This window comes from Stegastes partitus, unplaced genomic scaffold, assembly GCF_000690725.1.
Source record: "Stegastes partitus isolate 25-593 unplaced genomic scaffold, Stegastes_partitus-1.0.2 Scaffold2419, whole genome shotgun sequence".
In the NCBI taxonomy this organism is placed as follows: Eukaryota; Metazoa; Chordata; class Actinopteri; family Pomacentridae; genus Stegastes; species Stegastes partitus.
This window is the reverse complement of record NW_007580150.1, coordinates 1-22,847: the sequence shown is the minus strand read 5'-3', so window position 1 is coordinate 22,847 and position 22,847 is coordinate 1. Positions and strand designations below refer to the sequence as shown.

General features: G+C 43.4%; 1 protein-coding gene and 1 non-coding gene across 3 annotated transcripts in view; both read left to right on the top strand.

Moving 5' to 3' along the window:
• Positions 1-15,355, top strand: part of ipo8 (importin 8) — a 36,420-nt gene extending 21,065 nt beyond the window's left edge. The window contains exons 14-24 of one of the 2 annotated variants that reach the window (XM_008305142.1): positions 3,151-3,316; positions 3,550-3,710; positions 3,908-4,033; positions 4,149-4,215; positions 7,714-7,839; positions 10,135-10,232; positions 10,361-10,456; positions 10,902-11,122; positions 11,897-12,102; positions 14,451-14,672; positions 14,757-15,355. In XM_008305142.1, the coding sequence (XP_008303364.1) occupies positions 3,151-3,316; positions 3,550-3,710; positions 3,908-4,033; positions 4,149-4,215; positions 7,714-7,839; positions 10,135-10,232; positions 10,361-10,456; positions 10,902-11,122; positions 11,897-12,102; positions 14,451-14,672; positions 14,757-14,890 (1,623 nt within the window). In that variant the 3' untranslated portion in view covers positions 14,891-15,355. Of the gene's footprint in view, positions 1-3,150; positions 3,317-3,549; positions 3,711-3,907; positions 4,034-4,148; positions 4,225-7,713; positions 7,840-10,134; positions 10,233-10,360; positions 10,457-10,901; positions 11,123-11,896; positions 12,103-14,450; positions 14,673-14,756 lie in introns of both variants that reach the window. The other variant, XM_008305141.1, reaches the window with a different exon arrangement.
• Positions 15,356-22,491: 7,136 nt separating this feature from the next.
• On the top strand, positions 22,492-22,563 carry trnae-cuc (transfer RNA glutamic acid (anticodon CUC)). The gene has a single exon. It is a non-coding gene; the product is annotated as a tRNA-Glu (tRNA).
• The last annotated feature ends 284 nt before the right edge of the window (positions 22,564-22,847 follow it).

Sequence of the window (22,847 nt, the reverse complement as noted above, 5' to 3'; positions counted from 1 at the left end):
CGTGCTCTGTTCCACTCATGCAGTCTAATGGAAGAGAAACCTTATCTGCCACCTCATCCCCAAAAGTCTGAAGTCTGCAATGCAACCTCTCGGTACGATAGAGGAGTTTAGGAACTAAGTGCCATGAACAGATCACGTTTGAACTTAGCTCTTTGGCTGCAGTCACCAAACGTAGGCTTCGGAAAGAAGAAAAAATGCGTTCCACAAAATATGAGCAAATCTTGCCATCAGTCAAGAAAGTAAAACTGTGAAGGTGCTCGTTCCTACAGTGGGACAATGATCCAAAGCAGACCTTAAAGTACCCAGAGATACTAAAACAAATACAAGACTGAGCTGTTGTAGTGGTCCCCACCGACTCCTGACCCCAACACCACAGAAAACTTGTGATCTTTTAATGTCAGCCAATTCAGGGCTACCAAGTATTCATTGTGGTATGTAGCTTGTATGTACATTTAGTGTAACCTGTTTTTCTTCTGTCTTTTTGTCATTAGTCTGGGGTTACTATCAATGTAAGGGCTCAACAGGTACAGGATTTCTAAAACTGTGCTGTACTGATACTAATGCCTATGCTTAGTGCAGATAGATAACCCATATGTTCATACATTTGCAGTAGAAATAAAAACAGTCGCACATCCCAGAGAAAGATTCTTTCCTCTGGAAAATGCTTTAAACCTGTAGTGTGTTTGAACATCCCAGAAACCTGCTAAATATGACTCCTCTGCTGCTGCTGAGGTGTGGGTCAGTGTATCAGTGCAGGGAACCGCAGTTATTTCCTCATACTGGAATCCTTTTGATGCTGACAGCAATTCCACTGCTGGCAGACATCCCGTGCTGTGAATGTCAATATTTTATACAACTTTCATTTCAAAGCACCGCACCAGAATAGTCCGAGCTGACCGCTGACTCACATGAGTCAGTGACCAGATGATTGTATCTGATCACGCTTATCTAGCACTTTGCAGCTGAGCTATTTGAGCTTTTATTTGATTGACCTGTCGTTGTAGCTAATGATTACATTCCCTTCTGTAATTGTGATGAATGACATTTATGTTAACAGTGAGTTTAAGTGAAATTTAATCACCTAAAGCAGATGAATTTGTCCTTTTTTAATGGACCTGCTGACTTTACTGATTACTAGACTGCCACTGAACAGAGGATAAGTGGTGTATAGATAATGGATGGATGGATGTGGACTTATACGTCTTCTGACCTCCTGCTCTTCTATGCACCTACAATACAAGATGTGCTAATGAGTTTATAGTTGGTGTTATGAATTTTCAGTTTTATTTTGTCATCTAATCAGATAGACAGCCTAAATGTGTTACCGTCTGACCATGTGACACATGACAGCAAGTGACCATTCAAGATATGCACGACATTTCAACTGCTTTGTCAGTTACGTATTTTAACTGCTTCGACCTCTTCCACCTCCACTGATATTTCACTGCTCCCACGGTTTAGACATTGACTGATGTCAATTAATCTGCAACTGTCGTCATATTAATTTAAATAAATGTAAAAGTCGAAAACTAATCGACTGTTCGATATATAGCCACAGTATTTGGAAACAGAGCAGGCTGAAATCATCGGGAATTATCCTTTGACATTCAAATTTTTTACACTGCACCTGACACTTCAACTCTTCCCAGTGCTTAAGCAGACTTATACTCTCTCTGAAGTGCCAGTCAGATGGTCAGATTGTGTCATATACTCACAGCTTTATGATTCTGGATTAATTGTGTCTCTGTCCATCAATTCCTGAAGCTCTCCAAAACACCAACAGTGCGACATTCACACACGTCTCACGCTGTGATTGTGGAGGTGACAGAGCAGCCAGGCTTTGTGCTTATCTTTCGAGTGCACTTTTTTCATTTGTCGCTCAACTGTTTGTTACACTTAGCATCAAAACGTTATGCAGCACTATGGAGGTCGCTTCACACCACGCTCCAGTGTGGCTGTTCTACATGACTACAAACACATCCATCCATCATCTATAAACCGCTTAATCCTCACTAGGGTCGTGGGGGGCTGGAGTCTATCTCAGCTGTAACCAGTCTATCACAGGGCTACACTTAGAGACAGACAACCAAGCACACTCACATTCACACCTACGGACAGAGAAAACATGCACAACTCCACGCAGAAAGATCCCAGGCTGGGATTCGAACCCAGGACCTTCTAGCTGTGAGGCGATCGTGCCACCATGCTGCTCCTACAAACACGTTTGATGTCCACATCTTCAGAACCACTTCTTAGAGACCTAAAACCAACCATTAGACCTGAACAGACACTTCAAACTGTTTATCTGCCTTCACTTCAGCTGCTTTACACATCACAGGCAACAGTTATTATTTTAAGACGCTCTCTTTTAGGCCTTTGTGCCGTCATTTGACAGTTTGTGAAGATGAAAACAAGGAATCTGAGGAGAGAACGGGAGTCTGACCGCATTTGAGCCTGCAGTGTTGTGTTTATGTGGTGTTTTTGGCTTCTATTTTAATTAGCTTCAGTAAAATATCTTTTCCAAGTTACTTTGATGTTTTGTTGGGCTAATTTCACTTTTTGAATTTTGTTGTAGAATGAAGATGTTTGGATGTAGAAACATGTAATGAGGTTCGACATAAGAGTAATGGACCACTAGATGGGAAAAACAAATATGCGTGCACTAAATATAACAAAGGAAAATAACTGTGAGACAAAAAGAAGTCATGTCAGGCTGTTACACTGCAGTCTGTTCAGCAGATGGCGCCACACTAAAGCTGAAAAGTCCCATTATGCTCGTGTCACACACAGTCTTCACTTGTGTGCCTCATTCATGCACTTTTTGTTGAAGCCTGAAGATACTCTGCGTGAGCATCGTAACACAAGGAGTATTATTTTGGTTGTTAAAATACATTTCGATGGAGGAATTGTTCCTGTTTTACTGCTTTAACTCTTTGACTGGCTCTCCTTCCTACAGTCCTGCTGGGTGTTCCGTTTTGTCAACGTGAGTCAGTGAATCAGCGTCTAGCACTGCAGATTTCTTAGTCATCACAGACACACTTGGTGGGGGCATCACTGATAGGGGCGGTGGACAGTTGTGGTGGTTTCAGAGGTGAAATGTGTGTGTGTGTGTGATGGTAACACCTGTGTTTCTCTGCTGTGTTCTGCCAGTCGTGCTGGGTGCTGCACTGCTTCAGCCCGCTGCGCTTCCACGACGAGCTGGTGCTAAGAAACGCCGTGGAGTTGGTTAAACAGGATCTGATAGATGACAAAGAGATGCCTGTCAAGGTGGAGGCCGCCATCGCTCTGCAGACGCTGGTCAGCAACCAGGAACAAGGTCTGTGGAGGAACAATGATGTCATGTGTTGAAGGTCAAACTAGTGCCAGATGCTTTAACCCAGACACAGGCCGTTTCAGAGGCCCGCCAGCAAGTGGATCCAGCCCTCACCTCCAGCTTGTGATAGCTGCTTGTAGAAATAGGACTTCACATTTGTTTCTCTGTGAAGTGAGCACACCGCAGTCTTTACACCACATGCTGTGCTCTGTCCGTGTGTTTGTGTGTGTGTGTAGCCAAGCTGTACATCCAGCCGTACATTCGGCCAGTCATGCAGGAGCTGCTGCACGTGGTCAAAGAGACGGAAAATGATGACCTGACCAATGTCATTCAGAAGATGATCTGCGAGTACAACCAGGAGGTAGCAGCCATCGCTGTGGACATGACGCAAAACCTGGTATTGACACCACACACACACACTTTTCTATCAATTTCATATGTGGCAAGACCTTTAGCAGTCATCATTCTATTACCTCACAGGGTTATGGTCAGGTTAGGCTTAGCTTTTGTTTAAGTTGAGCTTTGTGTTATGGAAATGAATGTAAGTCGAGGCGATGTCCTCTGAAGTGATGGAAAAACGTGTGTGTTTGACAGGCAGAGATCTTCACCAGGGTCCTTCAGAGTGAGGAGTATGAGGAGAACGAGGACAAGACGGTCATGGCTCTTGGCATCCTGAGCACCATCGACACCATCCTCACCGTCATGGAGGACCACAAGGAGGTGACACACACACACACACACACACACCATATTCAGACCTGTAGCTGAGAGCATTCTAACTTGCCGTCACAGTACTGAAATGTAGTGAGATTCTTTTCTTCTTCTCGTCTCTCAGATCACTCAGCAGCTGGAGGGGATCTGTTTGCAGGTGATCGGCCTGGTCTTACAGAAGCCCATCATAGGTATGGCAGGTGTGTGTGCACGAGCAGTCCAGTGTCTTATTTTCCTTTTTCCCCCCACTGTTTTATAACACACACACACACACACACACACACACGCTGTTTTAACATTTTGATTCTCTCACTTTGTCCTGACACATGCAGCTATTTATTTTCCCAGGGTTCATGACTTGATTTGCTTCTTGTCGTATGGTTTATTCCTGCTCCTTTTCCTTCACAGAGCCTCTGTGCTTTTGAGATCAAAGGTAGTCTTCTCGAGACACACAGGTGTAATTCTGGGGATGTTAGGTAAAGGTTCCTAAAGGGACACTTTCAAAACTGGAGTTTTGGGGTTACTCTATGACAAGAGCCGAAGGATCCACATCTGGTGACGGAGTGGAGAGTCCCAGGGCACCGCTGCTGCTGAGGGCAAGGAAGCAGCCGTGGCAGTGGTCGTCTGCTTTATGGTCACAGTTCTTGCCAGCAAAGCTATTTGTGCTTTAAAGCTTGAGCTGTTAGAAGGAAGTCAGTTGATGTGACGAACACAACAGTTTCTATTTCTGAATTTTCCTTTCAGTTTTTAATCTTTGTTGGAGTTTCTGGATTCTCACTCTGCTCTGCTTATTTAAGCAGAGGGTTATTATATTTCCTTATCCATAGAGCCCAAGGTTGTTGTGGTTTGGCCTTACAGTTTTGCAGTCAGCTGTCACTGACTGAATTTGAGGATGTTTTATCAGGCGGAAATTTCAAGTAGTAGCTGCAGGCTTAAGGGGGTTTAACTACTTCAAAAACTAGCTTTGCAAATGTTTCACGAGATAGGAAATGAATTTACTGTTTGTTTCAGCTCAGGGATACACACAGTGAGATTCTGTGAGAAACACTGAATGCATCCAGAACTGATGGTGATCAGTGCAAACAGTCCTAATATAAAAACTGTTGCTGTGAGAGTCGCTGAGTAAAGACACAGTGAAAAGGGAGACTGGAAAAGAGCACAACCTCTGATCTACAGCTTTGAATAGAATTAACAACCAGAGTGCAACACTGTTCTGTCCTGTTGTTAGGTTTGATTGAGTCGTTAACAAGCAGGACTTTGTGATTTAAATGTAGTCTTTGCAAACCTCTCACCTGTATGTAAAAGAAATCTATTTGTAAGAACCAAACTGAGACAGACTTCAGGGTCTTCAGCCTCCTTACAATATAAGAGACAGTACACACCATCACCTTCTGTTGGATCACATTTTGAAGCAATTGTCCTATTTTGTTTTTTTTTTTATGCTCAGTTGTAGCGTAGAGCAAAAGACTGGATTGTTGTCAGGTTTGCAGCTTACATAGAACGTTTTATTGCTATTAGCACACACAAGGGATATATTTGAAGGAATTGACTTTATCTAGATCTTTTTAAATTTGCAACATCTACTTCTTTGTCCAGTGGCCACTAGTAGTTTCTTTGGGTTTACGAACTTTTTGTTTGTTTTTTTTCTTGTTGTTGTTTATTTTTTATTTTGATGGAGGAAACAGATTCTGTCATTGCTCATTGGTCTTTGCTTATTGCCCCGTACAGTACATGGTACACAGCCAATGTAACACTGCAGTGAAGACACAGAACACTTACAGTGTTTGTGTCATCCTTCTGTGTGTCCAGGTACATGTGCGTTCACACATGTATGTACTCAAGTGTGTTAATGGGTACACACAAGTTAGCTAAAGACAAGAATAATGAGGCATAGGAAGTACGTTTGTGTGTGTGCGCGCAGGCGTGCATGTGCGTGCACGTGCGACTGTGTGTGTGTGCCTGTGTCTGTGTGTATCTGTGTGTGTGTGTGTGTGTGTGTGTGTGTGTGCTGGTAATTGGAGCGGTTCGACTTGCAGAGCAATGACTCTCGTTATGAATGGATTAACTGAATGGAAAGCTGTGTTCAGGCTGAGACGGATAAAGCTGCAGGGGAGGATCATAATGAACAAAATGAAAGACAGCGAGGTCAACTTCATTTTTCTTTAGGGAACTAAACAACACGCACTTGCTTGCACACACAACCACACACATTCACATCCTGCACAGCTGTGCTCTGTACCCCTCCCGTTGTGAGGGGCTGAAATTCCCTTTTCACACGCTGGAGACCTTTCTCAGGGGCGTTGCAGCTTCTGTACCAGCGTTACTGGTATGGGTCTACGATGGGAGCTGTTTGTGTCTCCTGCACACTGTAACATGGAGACAAGTGGCGAGAGAAACTTCATTATGAGCCTTAAGATGGCAGCAAGCAAGCAAACAGTGTTGGAGTGTAACTTAGTAAACTTACTCAAGTATTGTAGATGAGTACAGTTTTGTGGTGCTTTAGCGTGCTCTAATCCAGACAAAGTGGTGCCGTGTCTGCAGCAGTGCAACATTACAGCTGACCATCACAGTGAAGAGGGAGCTCAGCCAAAGGGCAACGCTCTCGATTTGATTTACAGCCCTCACCTGTGGTCATGAAAGCTGGACTGTGAAGGGAAGAATGACATTGCAAATACAAGTTGCCAAATTGAGTTTCCTGCGTAGGGTGGTGAGGCTCAGCCTTAGGGTTGGGGTGCAGAGCTCACAGTCGAGTCACAGCTCCTTCACTTCGAAGGGAGCCAGCTTATAGTTTTCGAGGGTTAGGATGCCTCATGGGCATCTTCCTTTGGAGGTTTTCTGGGCATGTCTAACTGGGAGGAGACCCCAGAGTAGACCCAGAGCTTGCTGAAGGGAATACAGACACATTTGGCTGGAAATGCCAAAGGATCCCCCAGGAGGTTCTGGAAAATGTTAGCGGGCAGAGGGACTCTGGAATGCCCCGCTTAGCTTGACACCGCAGCAACCAAGCAACCAAATAAGCAGAAGATAAAGAAATGGGGGGAAAAAAGACGGTACAAACAGTAACAAACCAATCCTGTCAACTTTCAGGGTGGGGCTTTCTTTATTATTATTCAGAATTTGTTTCCAGTTCGAACGTGTGTGGCCAAATGTACAACTTGCTTTTGTGTAGCCAGAGTCGTTTCACAGTGTTTGAGCAGAAGTGTAGGTGAGCTGGTGTGCAGCGAGTAAGGAGTGATTCCTCTTTTATTCAGTCACATCAGACTACACGCTGAATTTTTAGCACCATGGGAATTCCCAACACATAATGTTGCCCTGTTTATCAGTTTTTGTCAGCAGGTAATTTACTCACAACAATTGTCCCATTCTTTATTATCGTGGTTTATTCTTTTGTTGCAGAGAACCAATGTCACTAAACAAATCGTACCTCACAGCTTCCATGTAGTGTGAAGAAGAGATGTGTAGTTAGGTTATTTAAACACAGAAGAATAACCTGCATCTGGTCCACACAGCGAGCACCATAGATTAGACCCTGCACTAGTATCAGATGTGCACTCAGCCATCAGAGTTTTTATCTATCTCTTTCCTTTCTATCCATTCGCTCATCGCTTCTCACTGCAAATGAGGTTTTACAGAATGTGTTGTGAATGTGAATGTGAGCTTCATTACCAGTCTTCTCCTGTCCACTGCAGAGTTCTACGAGGAAATCCTGTCGCTGGCATTTGGCCTCACCTGTCAGACGATATCCCCCCAGATGTGGCAGCTGCTTGGCGTTCTTTATGAGGTCTTCCAGCACGACTGCTTTGACTACTTCACAGGTATCTCAACAGCACAGTGTGATAGTTTGTCATTAACAGCCACCTGCACCTGGTGCTTGTTGTTCTGGTTTTCACATTGCACATTTAATGTCAGAGAACTATTTATGGTGTCATTTTGAAATGTCACTTGAGTCCATGGAGGACAAATGATATAAATAATCAGTCTAGTTTTCTTGGAATTTTCTCTGATCTTGCTGGGCTTGTACCTCTCAGTCTATTTTTTTTTTTTAACACTGCCCTCCTGCAGTCTCTGGTCTGATTTTCAGCTGCTGCAGCTCTGACCCCTCATTTTCTTCACTTATGTTGAATGTCTGCTTGTTTGTGACTCAGAAATGCACCCATCTATACCGTCTGTGTGCTACATGTGAGAAAGCATGACACCCTGCAGTAGCAGAAGTTGAAAGACACATGAAAAGATGACGTGCTGTCTACAGTGTTTTACGGATTGTGTGTATTTCCTGCATCATACAAATTATATGATAATGCAAATATACAATAACTGATTCTTGTTTAGATTAAAGCAGCCTAATTTGAAAAAATCAATTAGAATTCACGATTCATTATGTAGTGATAAAAACTAGCTGTGACAGAGGTTAGCATTGACGAACTGCGGCTCCCAGCACTGTTACCTTTGGTAGGTGTGGCAAAACTAACCAGCTAACTCGTTAGCAAATTAATACTGTTTGGAGTCAGGTCAGAGAAACAGTTTACCGATGAAGAAGCTGTCGGACCTGCACATGGAGCTGACGGGGCTTACACATGGTCCTGAGGGAAGTTGGTCGGAGCTTGACGTTTCAAGTCTGACATGATAGTTACAGCAGTTGCACTATCGATTATTGCTTAAGCCTTCTTTTTGCTAAGCCTGAGTGGAACATTACCTAATGTCAAAAGCTCGTTTGATTCTACTGTAAAAACTTAGACAGCGCAGCTTGTAACACTAAAAGCAATGGCATGCCGCATACATTTACTTTACAACCAGTGGACTTTCAGGAAGGAGAAAGTTATCAATAAATAAGTGTATCAGTAAATGGGCTGCCTATGTGAAATACACACCGTCACATGGTTGCAGTATTGTTATGGCTCTTGTCACTTGTATGAGCAACGTCCATCTCTTTTCCAGCAGCAGGTTGCTTCTATTTTTTTCTGCACCGACCAAAGCAGCTGTTTCCTGTCCACGTACATTAACATTTGTGTTGCTGTATACTTACGGTTTCAGAGGTGGAAACACGCCAGTGGGATGAATTATTTTCAAGGAAACATCTTTCTTTGTCTTGCTCTTTTCACTTTCTCTTTACGTAGTTTTCTGAAGGAACGCTGCCTGAGAACAGTCCTTTATTGTCTTTGTTATTTCTGTCTACGTCGACTGCTTCTTCTTTTTGTTATTGAGTTGGAATGCTTTGCAGTCTGTGTTCTTGTTCCTATTGTACAGCTCCAGTCATTTTCTGATTTCAGTGTCAGTGAAATGGAGTTTTCTTTTTTGTTCCTTCATAGTTGCAGTAAATCAGAAATGACAATTGAGAAAGACAGTGTGAGCTTATTAGTGTATTCTAGTGATGCACGCTGCATGGCAGCACCCATAGTTACATGGGCATTCACATGAACACGCAGCACTAACACTGGCCGCAGGAGGACTGGACTTATGTTTGGTCAGTGCAACCGACGTAAAGTAGCACCAGACTTAGTAAAGGTCAGTAGGCGCAACCAGCTGATGACAGAAGTCCAGTCAGCGGTTGGTTAAATTAGGTAACCTTGGGATCACAACTCCCTCCAAAGTGAGGCCAAAGTACTGTGGAAATAAACGCTGCAAGTCTTCTCAGTAGTGACCCATAGTCAGAGACGTGGTTGAGGTCCCGTCCCCTACTTGGCCCAAATCTGAGCACACACCCCTTGAATCTTGATCTGCTGCAATCTGGACCGTCTTGGACTGACTCTGACGCTCTCTGTGTCATTTTCTAGTTAGCAGCTCGTCATCTAGTCATCTAGCTATAAATGAATTACTTTTTAACCATTGAAGGGTTGTGGTCTTAGCTTGATATGATACCAGGCAGGAGGCGGGACCCTCATACCACACCTCTAACTCTGATCAGTGGTGCTGTAAATGACATACCAACTGCAAAATGGCCTCTTCTGGAACATTGTGGCTTCCCTCTGAGGACCCATCATGTGGGTTGTCTGATGAGTGTGTTCCATCGTGACAGTTTTACTCACCAGAGAACTGAATCATAACACAGGAATGACCCAGACATTAATGCGTTTCAAAAAGTTGCTGAAGCTGATGATTGGTTGTATTCACAGATATGATGCCTCTTCTGCACAACTATGTTACCGTGGATACGGACATGCTTCTGTCCAACCCGAAGCACTTAGAGGTCATCTACAGCATGTGTAAAAAGGTCAGGCTCCAAACACTTTCTCCTGCTGCTCACCGTTCACACATGTCTGAGCTAAGATCCAGTTTTCCTCGTAATGCTGCCGCTGGCTACTGACTGGTAAACAGCTTCCTGACTTCTCCCCGCTGTAGGTGCTGACCATAGATGCAGGTGAGGATGCAGAGTGTCATGCTGCCAAACTGTTGGAGGTCATCATCCTTCAGTGCAGAGGGCGAGGCATTGATCAGGTCAGAAGCATCTCCACACAGTACACACCTTTTTTTGTATGTGATTCACTCACACAGTGGTTTCAAGCCTCACGCAGAGGTGTTTTCCCAGAAGATACATCATGCTTTCTGTGATTTTGTGTCATTTATGGAGTGTTATGATATCTATCTTAAACATCATCAGAGTTAGAAAACATGAGTTGAATGTATATAATTCAAAAACTCAGACGCACGTGTAGTTTCATGTTTGAAACAGAAGCTGAACGGAGCGTCTGCAATGGGCCACAACTGTAACTCATACAAAGATGTGTCAGCAGTGCCCAGAGTACAGGTTTACATTTGGAAATTGGCATGTGTGCTGTGAACTTTGATGCTGGTAACTAATAGAAACAGATGTTGGTAACGCTGTTCAACACAGTGTCAGTGTTTAGCTGCAGCCTGATTTCGCTCTCTGACTCGCCTGCAGTGCATCCCGCTGTTCGTGGAGGCCGTGCTCGAGCGTCTAATGCGGGGGGTGAAGTCCAGTGAGCTCCGGACCATGTGTCTGCAGGTGGCCATCGCTGCTCTGTACTACAACCCAGCCCTGCTCATCCACACCATGGACAACATGCACTTTCCACACAACCCCCAGCCCATCACTGCCCACTTCATCAACCAGTGGATGAACGACACCGAGTTCTTCCTGGGGTGAGGAGGGCGTCTGTTGCTTTTAAGTAGTCATACAACCGCCAATGAAGAACCCAGTGTGAGAACAATGAAGGTTTCTATGTGGTGAATTTGATGTTGTTAGAGAGGAGACTGCACCTGGACGAGGACATAGAGAGGACAGGAAAATGGCGCTTGTTGTCCTCTCCAACTTTCACCAGATAGCGTTTGTATTCTCTAAGTTTGCCAGCCAGTGTTTTGGGATTGATCAGAAGTACCTACCCTGGAGTTGGCTTTTTCCCTCTAAAGCAGCTCTGAAAGAGGTTCTACAGGGGCCTTCCTGCAGTAAGAACATGTACAGGTTCAGATGGCCTGTAGATCCCAGCAGTGGTAAATGGCCTGATGATTTGTAAAGAACCTGCACGAGTAACTTAAATGGTCCTGCTGCTATTAGAACTTCCGTGTTGTCTATATTCTCAGCCCTAAAGGTGGACTACCTGTTTTGTCCTACTTTAGGTCTTAATGCTAAGCTGTTGTTGCCACTTCCTGACTCCAGTTCTGTTATTCACACAGACATAAAAGACTGATCTGTCCTCTCATCTCACTCTCAGAAAAGGAGAAGGTGTTTATTTTTTGTTTAAGAATCTTTATTAGCTGTGTGCCTTCATAACCTCTTTCAGACCTGCACCTCTTTTCTCTAATCGTGGTTGTTTTATGTCTGAGTAAACACCCTGTTAGTGTTTTGTGAGTTCCTAAAAAAAACATCTTTTAAGATTTGCCCTCATTCTCACCCTCTGTCCTCCCTCCTCTACCCAGACTGCATGACCGTAAGATGTGCATCATCGGCCTGAGTGTGATCATAGAGCTGCCTAACCGGCCGGCCGTACTGGAGGGCGTTGCTGCCCAGATCGTCCCCTCCATCCTGCTCCTTTTTCTTGGCCTCAAACACCTCTATGCCTCACGCCTAATCAACAAACCGGATCTGCTGGCCCGTGCAGGGGCTCAGGATGAAGACCAAAACGGTGAGAAGAGCTCAGGAATGAGGAGGACAATTTGAAGGAAGTGGGAGGACAGGGTGGTTGGCAGATTTTGGGAAGCTAAAGCAGAATCAATGCAGACAGAAAGGAAGCAGTAAGGCTGAGCAACGATAATAAAAAGAGATTCTCCTTTTTTGCCAGCATTGGATCTTCCACTACTTGAATCTTGATTCAGTGCTGAGTTCAAATTAGCTGCACCACATTTACTTTCTCACCCCCACCGGCTATACTTTGCTTCAGTCAAGCGTAAAGGAATTAGATCCCTAAACCTTGTCTAGTGCTTGTGGGGCAGACTGATAAATTAACTTAGTGTTACGGTAGCGGCTAAGGGTTTCTCCTGCGGCCTGGTGTTTAAAATGCATTGATTTCACCGCATTAAATGCTTTAGAATAGTGCATTCTTAATAGAAAAGCTTACATTTTCTTCTAGTGAAAAGTGGAACGTGTTCTGGTTTACAATATGCTTTGAGTCATGAAGAAAGATTATATTAAAGGACAGTGTTATGGAGCAAATATGGAGAGGTAAAGCAGCATTTTTCAGCCTCACACAGCTGCTGCTGCTGTTGTCAGGTATTTATTTTGACTTTTAAGTTCACGGTGGGACTACTAGTAAACAGCTCATGGACATGGATAGCTTTGAACAGCTTTTTGAGGTCAGCCTGTCGCGGGATATTTTCTTGTATCAAAATCATGAGCTCTAAAAACAATCTGTGAAACATGATCACACGTCTCTCTGCTGATTCCACATACAGACGGAAATCAGCTCACGCACACGCTCAATTTATTCAGCAGCTACGCTTTGGTCAAATGACCTTCATCAGGCAATTCAAACAGAATATATATAAGACATACATACAGAGAATAACCAACCAGTCCTGGAGACCGAGTCATCAATAATCCCATAAGAAACCAGAGTGGGGAAGCAGCAGGCCAGAGCAAAGGTATGAATAAGAATAAGGCCCATTAACAACACATTAAGCCAGGTGGTTATCATCAAGCCAGACAGGTAGGTTTGAAACACAACTGATATAGAACATTACTACAATGACAGTATTATTTTTAATTTAAATAACAAGAAAATAGACGTAATAACACTAGTTGTGTAATAGTTTCAGGCGTGGCATGTAATGTCACTGGCTGTGGATGCACACATGGACAGCTGCAGAAAATGAAAACAATGGAAACGGTTTGGTCTGCTCAGTTTCTTTGTTGTAGCAGCACAATGTCGGGCAGGACCTCAGAACCATGGCCCCTGTCATGAAGCTGAAGATACACACCATGCACACCAAAGTCCATGGTTCTGAGTCCCATCAGCATCCCCTCATGCTCTCTCTTTCCTTCATTTCTCTCCATTAACACAATTTAATAAAGGCACATAATGTCACAAAGCTATTTAAGACGACCACTTTAGATGTAGTAATACTACAGAGAGCTCATGAACGTTTCTGACAACATAACACAGTTTGTAGCTACTGACATAAAGTCAAAATACAATTAAACAATACAAACAACACAGGCGACGAGGAAACACCAGATAAGATCAAATAAACCAGATAAATAAATAAACAAAATAAAATAAGAAACGATAAAACTGAAGTAATGAACAGTGCAATAAAAAGATTAAAATATGTGAACAGGTGAATAAATAAAAAGCTTAATAAATAAAATGGGTTTAAATTAAATAAATACATAAAAACTAGTGAATAAATAAAATCTATCAAATCATTCAAAATCCTGAATAGAAGGGGAGGTCTTAAGTTTGCTTTAAAAACAAACAAACCAAACAAACCAGTTGAGTTGAAGCTGTGGGCTTGGCGACGCTGTGCTGTCAGGTTGTCTACCTGCTGCTCCTCTGACACTGTGAGTGGAGCCTCCTGAGCTTTTCCTTGTTGCTGGCAGTAGATTTCCACATTTCAGAGACTTAAACAGTGTTTTTTATAACAACTCTAGCAGCTGCATCTCCACAAGGATATTTTACAAAGAAAATAAGTTTTATATTTTTATCTGAGCAAATTTGTTGTTATTCAATTCTGGAAATTCAGGAATACAAAAAGGCAAATTATTGTTTTTACATTCGCTTTTTAATTCAAGCTAACGATTCAAGGTTTACGGGAACAATGATTGGCCACGCCCACAAATTTTAGTGCAGCTTATGTCAAAGTTCAACACATGCCTCAGTCCAGTCCACTGCACCGCCACATACACAGTGAGCCCGCTGCTTTTTTCATTTTCTTTCCACTAAAATTCAAAATAACAACCCATAATTCACCTGATTCTTGAACTAACTTGATCAAAGCTTTGATCTTGGTGCTGCGTTGTTTTGTATCCCGGCAGAGGAGATTCCCAGCGATGAAGACGAGGTGAATGAGAACCGAAACGCCATGCAGCAGCAGTCAAGCAGGCCGGCAGGACAGGGAGGAGAGGACGACGATGAAGATGAAGATGACTACTGGGACGACGACGGCTTCGAGGGAACGCCCCTGGAGGAGTACAGCACGCCTCTGGACTACGACAATGGAGAGGACGAGTATCAGTTCTTCACCTCCGCCCTGCTCAGTATGTCAACACTTTCTCTGCATGACAGCACCTTCATTCTTTACTGGACCTTTTAAGAAAAGTATGTGTGTGTGTGTGTGTCAGGGGTCCAGAATACGGATGCAGCGTGGTACCAGTGTTTGACTGCTCCGCTCAGCGACGACCAGAAGAAACAGCTCCAGGAGATCTACAGCATCTCACAGCAGAGGAGGAGCACCGCCGCCAAGGGCCAGTGGTGAGAGGAGCAGAACGAGAGATGAAGAGACAGAGGCAGGGGGAGAAATGTGCTCAATACATTCAGTTCAAGATGTCTCTTAATTGGAACATTGGCCTGAAGGACTGTTCTGTCACACTTTTCATAGTTTGAAGTGAAGATTTCCAACTTTCTGGCACACTTTCCCCACACTCAGCCGAGGCTAGGGCGGGACTTCTACACTCAGTCTGAAACCAGTCCAAGCTTGCCACAAATCTGACAGTTTAACAAATAATTTTTGCTCACACAGCTGTTTGAGCTACTGTGTTGCAACAGCTGATGGAATTTATATCTTGCTTCAAGGAGATTCAGGCGGACAAAAACCTTACTTTAAATCTGTTTCGATGCAGATTATTTCTGCTTTAAGAGGAAATTAGCAAAACATGGAGCTGAAAGCAGAGCTCCGTTTATTTAAATGTGAAAGTGAAATAAAAAGGTATTGTCTCTAAAATAATAGGCTAACGATGATTGTTATAATTGAGCAGCACTAGTCTCTTGTGTGAAAATATTTCAGCGACAGAATGGATGATGTACAACAGAAACAGTTTCTCCATCTGCAGCGTGTTTCCATCATGAAGGCATCACGACTGAGGAGTTTGACCATTTGAGTGACGTGTTAAGTGCAGAGCCAGGTCTGAAAGTCATGCAAAGCAAAAAAAAAACAAAACTTTTTGGATGCCTCTGCCAGTGTGAGACCACACGAGAAAGGTTCTAAATGTTTTGTACTCAAAAAAAAAAATGTTTACAGTAAAAAGTCATCATCCATCCATCCATCCATTATCTACACACCGCTTAATCCTCACTGGAGTCTATCCCAGCTGACTCCGGGTGAAGGCAGGTTCACCTGGACAGGTAACCAGTCTATCACAGGGCTACACTTAGAGACAGACAACCAAGCACACTCACATTCACACCTACGGACAATTTACAATCACCAATTAACCTCAGCATGTTTCTGGACTGTGGGAGGAAGCCGGAGAACCCGGAGAGAACCCACGCTGCACGAGGAGAACATGGAGACTCCACGCAGAAAGATCCCAGGTGTCCTCACCGGGACGCCAACCGGCGACCTTCTAGCTGCGAGGCAGCGGTGCTAACCACTGAGACACCTTACAGCCTTTAGTCATTTTTCAGCTTTTGTAAAAAAAGAAACAAAAAAACAATTTTAGATGAACTGCCTAAGAAAACGACCCCAGACATCCTACAGTGATTATTCTTTCTACACTGACTTATTCAAATTATCTGGTACAACATTGCTGAACAACATACACCTGTTATGCTTTTTTTGTGTTTTTCAGTCTGCACTCTTTTGTGCCATTTAGGCTTCAACAGGAGACATCTAGCGACAGAATAACCAGAGAAGCCTTTTAAAGCCTCCCGTCATGTTCAGTCTTAACGTCACTCTGTTGTTATGGTTTCAGAGCGCTGAAGACCGAGTCAGAGGAAGGGGTCAAAGAAGAGAGAAGCTGATCTGACCTGACCTGAAGTGGATTTTAGTCCAATCTGAGCAATCTCAGTCCAGATCAGACCATATCAGGCTTAATGGATCCTGCCAAAACCAGGTCCCAGGAAACCATTGGAAGTGGATGGAGTAGCAGGGGCTGGGTTGGAGCGACGGCAGATGGGGACCTGGTGCACTGAACAGGGCCCCTACTGGAATATTCCTTTCACCAGGATAAGACCGCTGGCGTGTGTGTGTGTGTGTGTGTGTGTGTGCGTGTGCGTGTGCGCGTATGTATGTGTGCGTGTGTGTGTGGACTCCAAACAAGGTCTGCATTATACATTATAAATATAAATGTTCTTGACCAGCAAAATTCGTTCATATTTTTGTACAGTGCAGTCCTTCAATCTGTGACTAAGTAACTGTGTTTGCGTGCGTGCGTGCGTGAAACTGTAAAACATAAAAACACATCGGAGTGTGTGTTTGTACGTACTGTAAGCTCTTGTCTTCGTCTCTTTATAGCTGAACACTTTTTATCATCTCATGAAGCGAGGGCCTACGCCGAGCAAGAGAAGTCCCATTTCTGTCAGGGTGCCTTGTATACAGACTGCAGATGGACAAGAAGGAGGTCAACGGCCTCCGACTGTCATGTCACACGTGTGAAATGTAAAATGGGAGAAGGTTCTCGGAGAAGCAGTTTTTTGTTGTTGTTGTTGTTTGTCTGTGGGTTTTGTTTTTGTAACATTTTTCAGAACTAATTTAAGAAAATCATAAAAGTTGTAACATTTTTCTGAGTTGTTCTTGTTCTTCCATCTTTCTTTGATCGTTCTTTCCTTTACTAATCGTGTGGTGTTTCGTTGTGCTAATGCTAACAGGCATCTGGCAGTCCCAAATGTGCTGGTTGAAAAGGTACATGTTAAACTGTGAGCATATGCAATGGGCAAAAATTGTGTGTTTTCTCTGTGTTCATTTTTTGTGATAACGTAGGGGAAACCAATCAATACCTTGCAGGTGGGAAAATTATAGTTCATCATTTTTTTTGGTCACAAAGTGTAATGCTCCCTTAATTTCAGCTACAAGGAAATGGAAACCAATGACTGCCTTGATGGCACATTTGTATTAATATAATACCTTCATATCTATTTTATGGCAACACAAAGCAGTGACGTGAAGGTGGACAAAAACTAGCCTGCCTTTATTTCTGTCACAAGTTAGTGGAGACCAAAAGCTCCCTCAAAGGTAAATTTAAAAAAAGAAGGATAATACCTTCATTTATCACATTGAAGGTTGGAAAAGTATATTTCACTATTTTTTAAAACAAAGCAATGCTAGCCCAATTTCTGTTACAGCAAAACCAAAGCAAGGGTTTACTAAATTAATTTCTGCCACATGATAATGGAAAGCAACGGCTGCCCTGATGGTACAGTAGAAATGTGATTGTTTCTTACAAGGAAATCTAAATCAATGAAAACACCGAAGGTGGGAAAAAGTATACTACTTTGATGTCTGTCACAAATTAAAGTAAACCAATGGTTGCCTTAAGGGCACATTAAATATGTATCCTACCTTTGTTATTTGTTACTAGAAAACAATGGCAGCCTTAAGGATTGAAGGAAGTTTGAAATACGCAATACTGCCTTAATTTCTATCAAATTGAACCCAGTGGCTGCAAGGATTTGAAAAGTACCGAACTACAAGAAGAGGCTTCTGGTGTAGACATTAGAGCTGTAATGTACGAGGTGTGTCAGAAAAATTCCAGGACTGGTGTCACAAAAGATATATTTCAAACTACAAACTGGGAGTTTTCCCCTTCAGACGATCAACCAGCTCGTCTACAAAGAGATCCTGCAGCGTTTGCTTTGTTCAGTGTACGAGAAGAGGCAGAGTTGTGTCAGGACCAGTGGAGGCTGCTTCACCATGACAACCTGCTCACAACGTCCTGAGCATCCCACAGTTCCTGGATGAGAAGAACATGGCCGTGCTGGAGCAACCTCCCTACTCACCCCACCTGGCTCTGTGGGGTTGTTTCCTCTTCCTCAAGCTCAAGGGGGTCATCAAGGAGACCCGTTTAGAAGACATGGACGACATCAAGATGGCTGTGACGACGGAGCTGAGAGGATCCTGGAAGAATCCTTCCAGGAGTGCATGGAGGCGTGAAGGGAAGGCTGGGGGAGTGTGTTAGACTCCAGGAGGATTACTTGGAAGGAGAAAACTGGTAGTTTGTAGTTTGGATTTGAAATATAACTTTTGTGGCACCGGTCCTGGAACTTTTCTGATGCACCTCGTACAGTACAGATGAAAAAAATAGAAAATGCACGCAATTATTAGGCTAACTGTCTTCCTTAAACTTACTTTTTCCGAACTAATACAAATCTCTCAGTCAATCCAAAATGTAATAGAATCTCAAATCTGAATGTTTAAAGAAGGAAAAGGAATCCAAAGTGTGCACAATTATTACGAACTTACTGAAAGAGCCAACTCACATTTCTTCTCAATGATTATCAGTCGACCTAATAGTATAAAATGACAAAAGAATATTTACCAACCAATATAACCGCCCTTCTTTTCAGTAAGTACCGTGAGCCTTCCATCCACGAAGTCTGTCAGCTGCCAGATCTGTTCACAATCAGATTTTGCTGAAGCAGCAGCAGCCACAGCCTGCTGAATGTTGTTCAGAGGTGTCTTCTCTTGCTGTCAGCTTCACTTTTGAGTAGGACCCACAAGTTTTTAATCAAAACTGACAGAAGGGTTGAGGGTTGGTTTTTCAGTCTGTCTTTAACACGAAAAGTCCAAGTAGCTCATATTAGTGATGGCAGCCCACACTGATAGCCCTCCTTCCCTTTGCTGGTTCCTGGCGTTCATTAGTGATCCAGCCACACGACCAGCTAGCTAATCCTTCAAGAGCTGCTTTCATTTCATCTGTCTCTAAAACCTTTGAACTTCCGTCTTCAGGTATTTCTTGGCCCAATCTTGATACTTTAACTTGCAATTCTTCTTCACTGGTGATCCTTCCTGATAGTTTAACGTTTCATTTTTTTCAAGTCTTTTGCAGTGGGTTTGCACCTTTTTTTTTTCTCCATGTGTTTTTTGACGGTGTCGACCAATCCCAACAAAAAAAAGTTTGCTTGTCCAGTGGTCATGCCTCGTTGGTTCAACTATTTCAAGAGTGTTGCATTCACAGTTGACACCGTGTGGGCTTATGACATAAATGGAACTGCTCAATAGCCTACTCTACATATTTTACAAATACCAAACTGCCCAAGAACAGTAAAGCAATGTCTGTGTCTGCCATCAGTCTCGTCTCTTCTTTTACGTCTCAATAAGGAAAAGCCACACCAATAGTGAAGCATGTTTGTCCTTGCAGTATGTCCCTCTCTCTTTTAGGACTGTAGTCCTTCCTCTGAACACTGAGTTTCTTTTTTCTTTTGGAGCCTTAGAAACTTTACTCTCAGTCCCCAGATTGTGAACACAGTCTTCTTCTTTGGCCTCCATTCCTTGTGAGTTGGTATTCCCTGTGTGTTCTGTTGCAGTGCTTCAACTTCTCATGCCTGTGTATGTGCAGGACAACAAAGAGCAGCCAAGCACACAGGAGATGTCCTGTGGTGGAGCGATCTTCTCCTTTTCACTGGTCATGTAGCACTGCAGTGGTGGAATCCATTTTTCCATTATTAGTTTTCTGTCTCTGCCTCCCCATGTTTCTCCCTCTCTGAGCTTTGTAATCATTTGTCCTGCATGCGAATGACACCCGCTGGTGGAAAATGTATTTTGGCTGACATATCTAGGCCAATTGAGGATGCTGTTGGAACACTAACAAGAATTCCCACACCAGGAGAACACAGCCGGAGGAAGAAATGTGGTGGATGTTGTCAAGAAAAGACTTGCAGAGGGGAGAGTAGAGGCCAGGGAAAAATTGCCACATTTCACAAACACTGCAAGGGTTGAGTTGATTTGCAGCCCTAATCAGTTAGCTTGTTGTGCAATTGCTGTTAATTGTTGATAATAAAATGTGGAAGGAGAACTCTTTAAAAGGTTGTCATGGTGTGGACTCCCTCTCAGGTTAAACACGACTAGCTTCATTTCAGACTGACAGGTTCATCACTGCAGCAGATAGTAAAGGCTCTTCTCATTCCTCTGTTTTGAGGAATCTCATCTCCTCTGTCCTCCATCCTCTTGCCTGTGACCTGTGAGTTGAATCTAAATTAAATATATCAGTTCTCATCAATACATGAAAATAGTCAAAACAGTGGACAGATGATAAACGGCTGCTTCCTGAGATGTGCAGAGAGGAGATAAGAAAAGAAATGGGAAGTGGGATAGTTAAGCACAATATCTTTGGTAATGTAGGTATCTGGCAGCTTGTCCTAATAATTTTATATTACCTACTTACATGTAATGAAAAATGCTGGTGTTGTAGACCTATTCCCTGCTTCAAAACAGTGCAATTTAAGTACACAAGCACAAATCATAGTACTTGATAATAAATTTACCCTTTGACTTTGAGTCCACAAAGCCAGATTGGTGCTTGCAAACTCGTCTTACAAGGTGAAAACACAATACACTTGACACTGGCCACAAGCACCTACTGTAGGCGATCTACCCTTTCAGACAAGCTGATTGAAGCGGCTGCAACAGTAACATATTATATATTGACACATTTAACAGTTTTCTACCAGCATTTCTGTCTTGCATCATTTGCAGTAGCGGCACTTTTTACTGTCACAATTTTGTTATATTCATCATTATTCTCCACAAAAAAAACCTGTTGACTGAAGCAGCTGCACAAGATCATTTCATTTTGTGCAGAAGAGTCACATGACGCGTTAAATGCCCCTCTTTGCGTGAACACGCACAGAGTCTGAAGTAGAAAGCCAAAGAAAGTTGATAACCACCTTTGTGATACCCGTAATCTCTGGCTGGGGCTTTTGTTTTTGTCAAGCCGTCTTACACAAACAACGCCTGGATATGTCAACTTGCTTGGTAGTATAACCCTCAAGTGTCCCTGTTGACTAACTCATCGTTGTTGTTAATGTGGCTCACCACCGTTGAGCTGTCTGCGAACGCGATAATAGTGTTGGAAACATGTACAGGAATGCAGTCGTAGTTGAACAGAGAGTTGCGTTCCACACAAGGCGCTGTCCTGAGTGAGGAAAAATGTAGTTTGGCATCAGTCAGGATTAAAATTGTTTTAAAACAAAGACATCTATAAATTCAAATGAACTTCGGCTTAAATTGTTGCCGGTTACTCCAGTGGCAGGTCGCTAATGGTCTTGTGGCTAGGATTTGGGAAACTCACTGCCATGGACCAAATTCAATTCCCGCTCAGAGAGGAAAGTTTTACTACTGATACTGTGCTAGAGTCTTCCCTTCACTCTAATCCACAGACACCATTACAAACTGCATCTAATATGCCTCAGTCACTTCGAATTGCTTTTATGTAATGGCAAATATTCACAACTGGGGTTGAGAGAGCTATAAAGCACCCCACTATGTACACAAGTACGAGAGCTGTTTCCACCAGTTTTGGTGAAAAGGCTCCCTTTACTGAAGACAGAAAACCCCTGTCCTCATGATGCGTATTACTGCGGTAGCACACTGCAGTTCACGAAGCCAGGTTGCTGTTGTCAATCTCCTAACTTCTCTTGCAAGATGAAAGTGCAATGGATCGAACATGCTGCCACAAGCACCTACTGTCAGCTATTTACGCATTTTTGGGGGGAGTGGAGTGCCCTTGCGATGCATTGGGCAGTTTTCACTGTCCTCTGCAGTACTTTTTGGTCTGATGCAGAGCAGTTGCTGGACAAGGCCGTGATGCAGTTGGTCAGGATGCTCTGGATGGTGCACGGTAGAAGTTCACCAGGATCTTATGAGACAAGATGATTTCCAGATTGTTTATGGTGAAAAGGCTCCCTTTACTGAAGACAGAAAACCCCTGTCCTCCTGATGCATTGGCCGGGAATCGAACCCGGGTCAACTGCTTGGGAAGCAGCTGACCAAAAGAGCATTGCAGTGCTTCTTGTTGCAGCCAGAAAGAAAAATATAATTTGTCATCAACCCTGATTAAACTTACCAAAGACCTCTGTAAATCAAGAGGAATTGCAGGCTAAGGTGTTGTTTCTAAATCTTGTAGTCAGAACTCCTTTGGCAAGTCCCTGATGGTCTAGTGGCTAGGATTCGGCGCTCTCACCGCCGCGGCCCGGGTTCGATTCCCGGTCAGGGAAGGTGCTTTTGGTACTGGTATATGCTGATTCCCTGCAAGAGTCTTCCTCTGCCCTTGTGCAAGGACACATTGCAAACTAATTCATATCCTCCTCAGTCACCTTGAACAGGTCTACTTTCATGCATTATACGCCGGATCAATGACTCCCTGATAAGACGAAAGGCATATAACACAAGAAGCTAGTTTTCGCCGGACTTCTCCTCAGACTGACCACAAGTAGATGAAGGGAACTGTGCTACATTTACAACTGGGGTAGACAGGTATATACATCACCCTGGGGTTTTA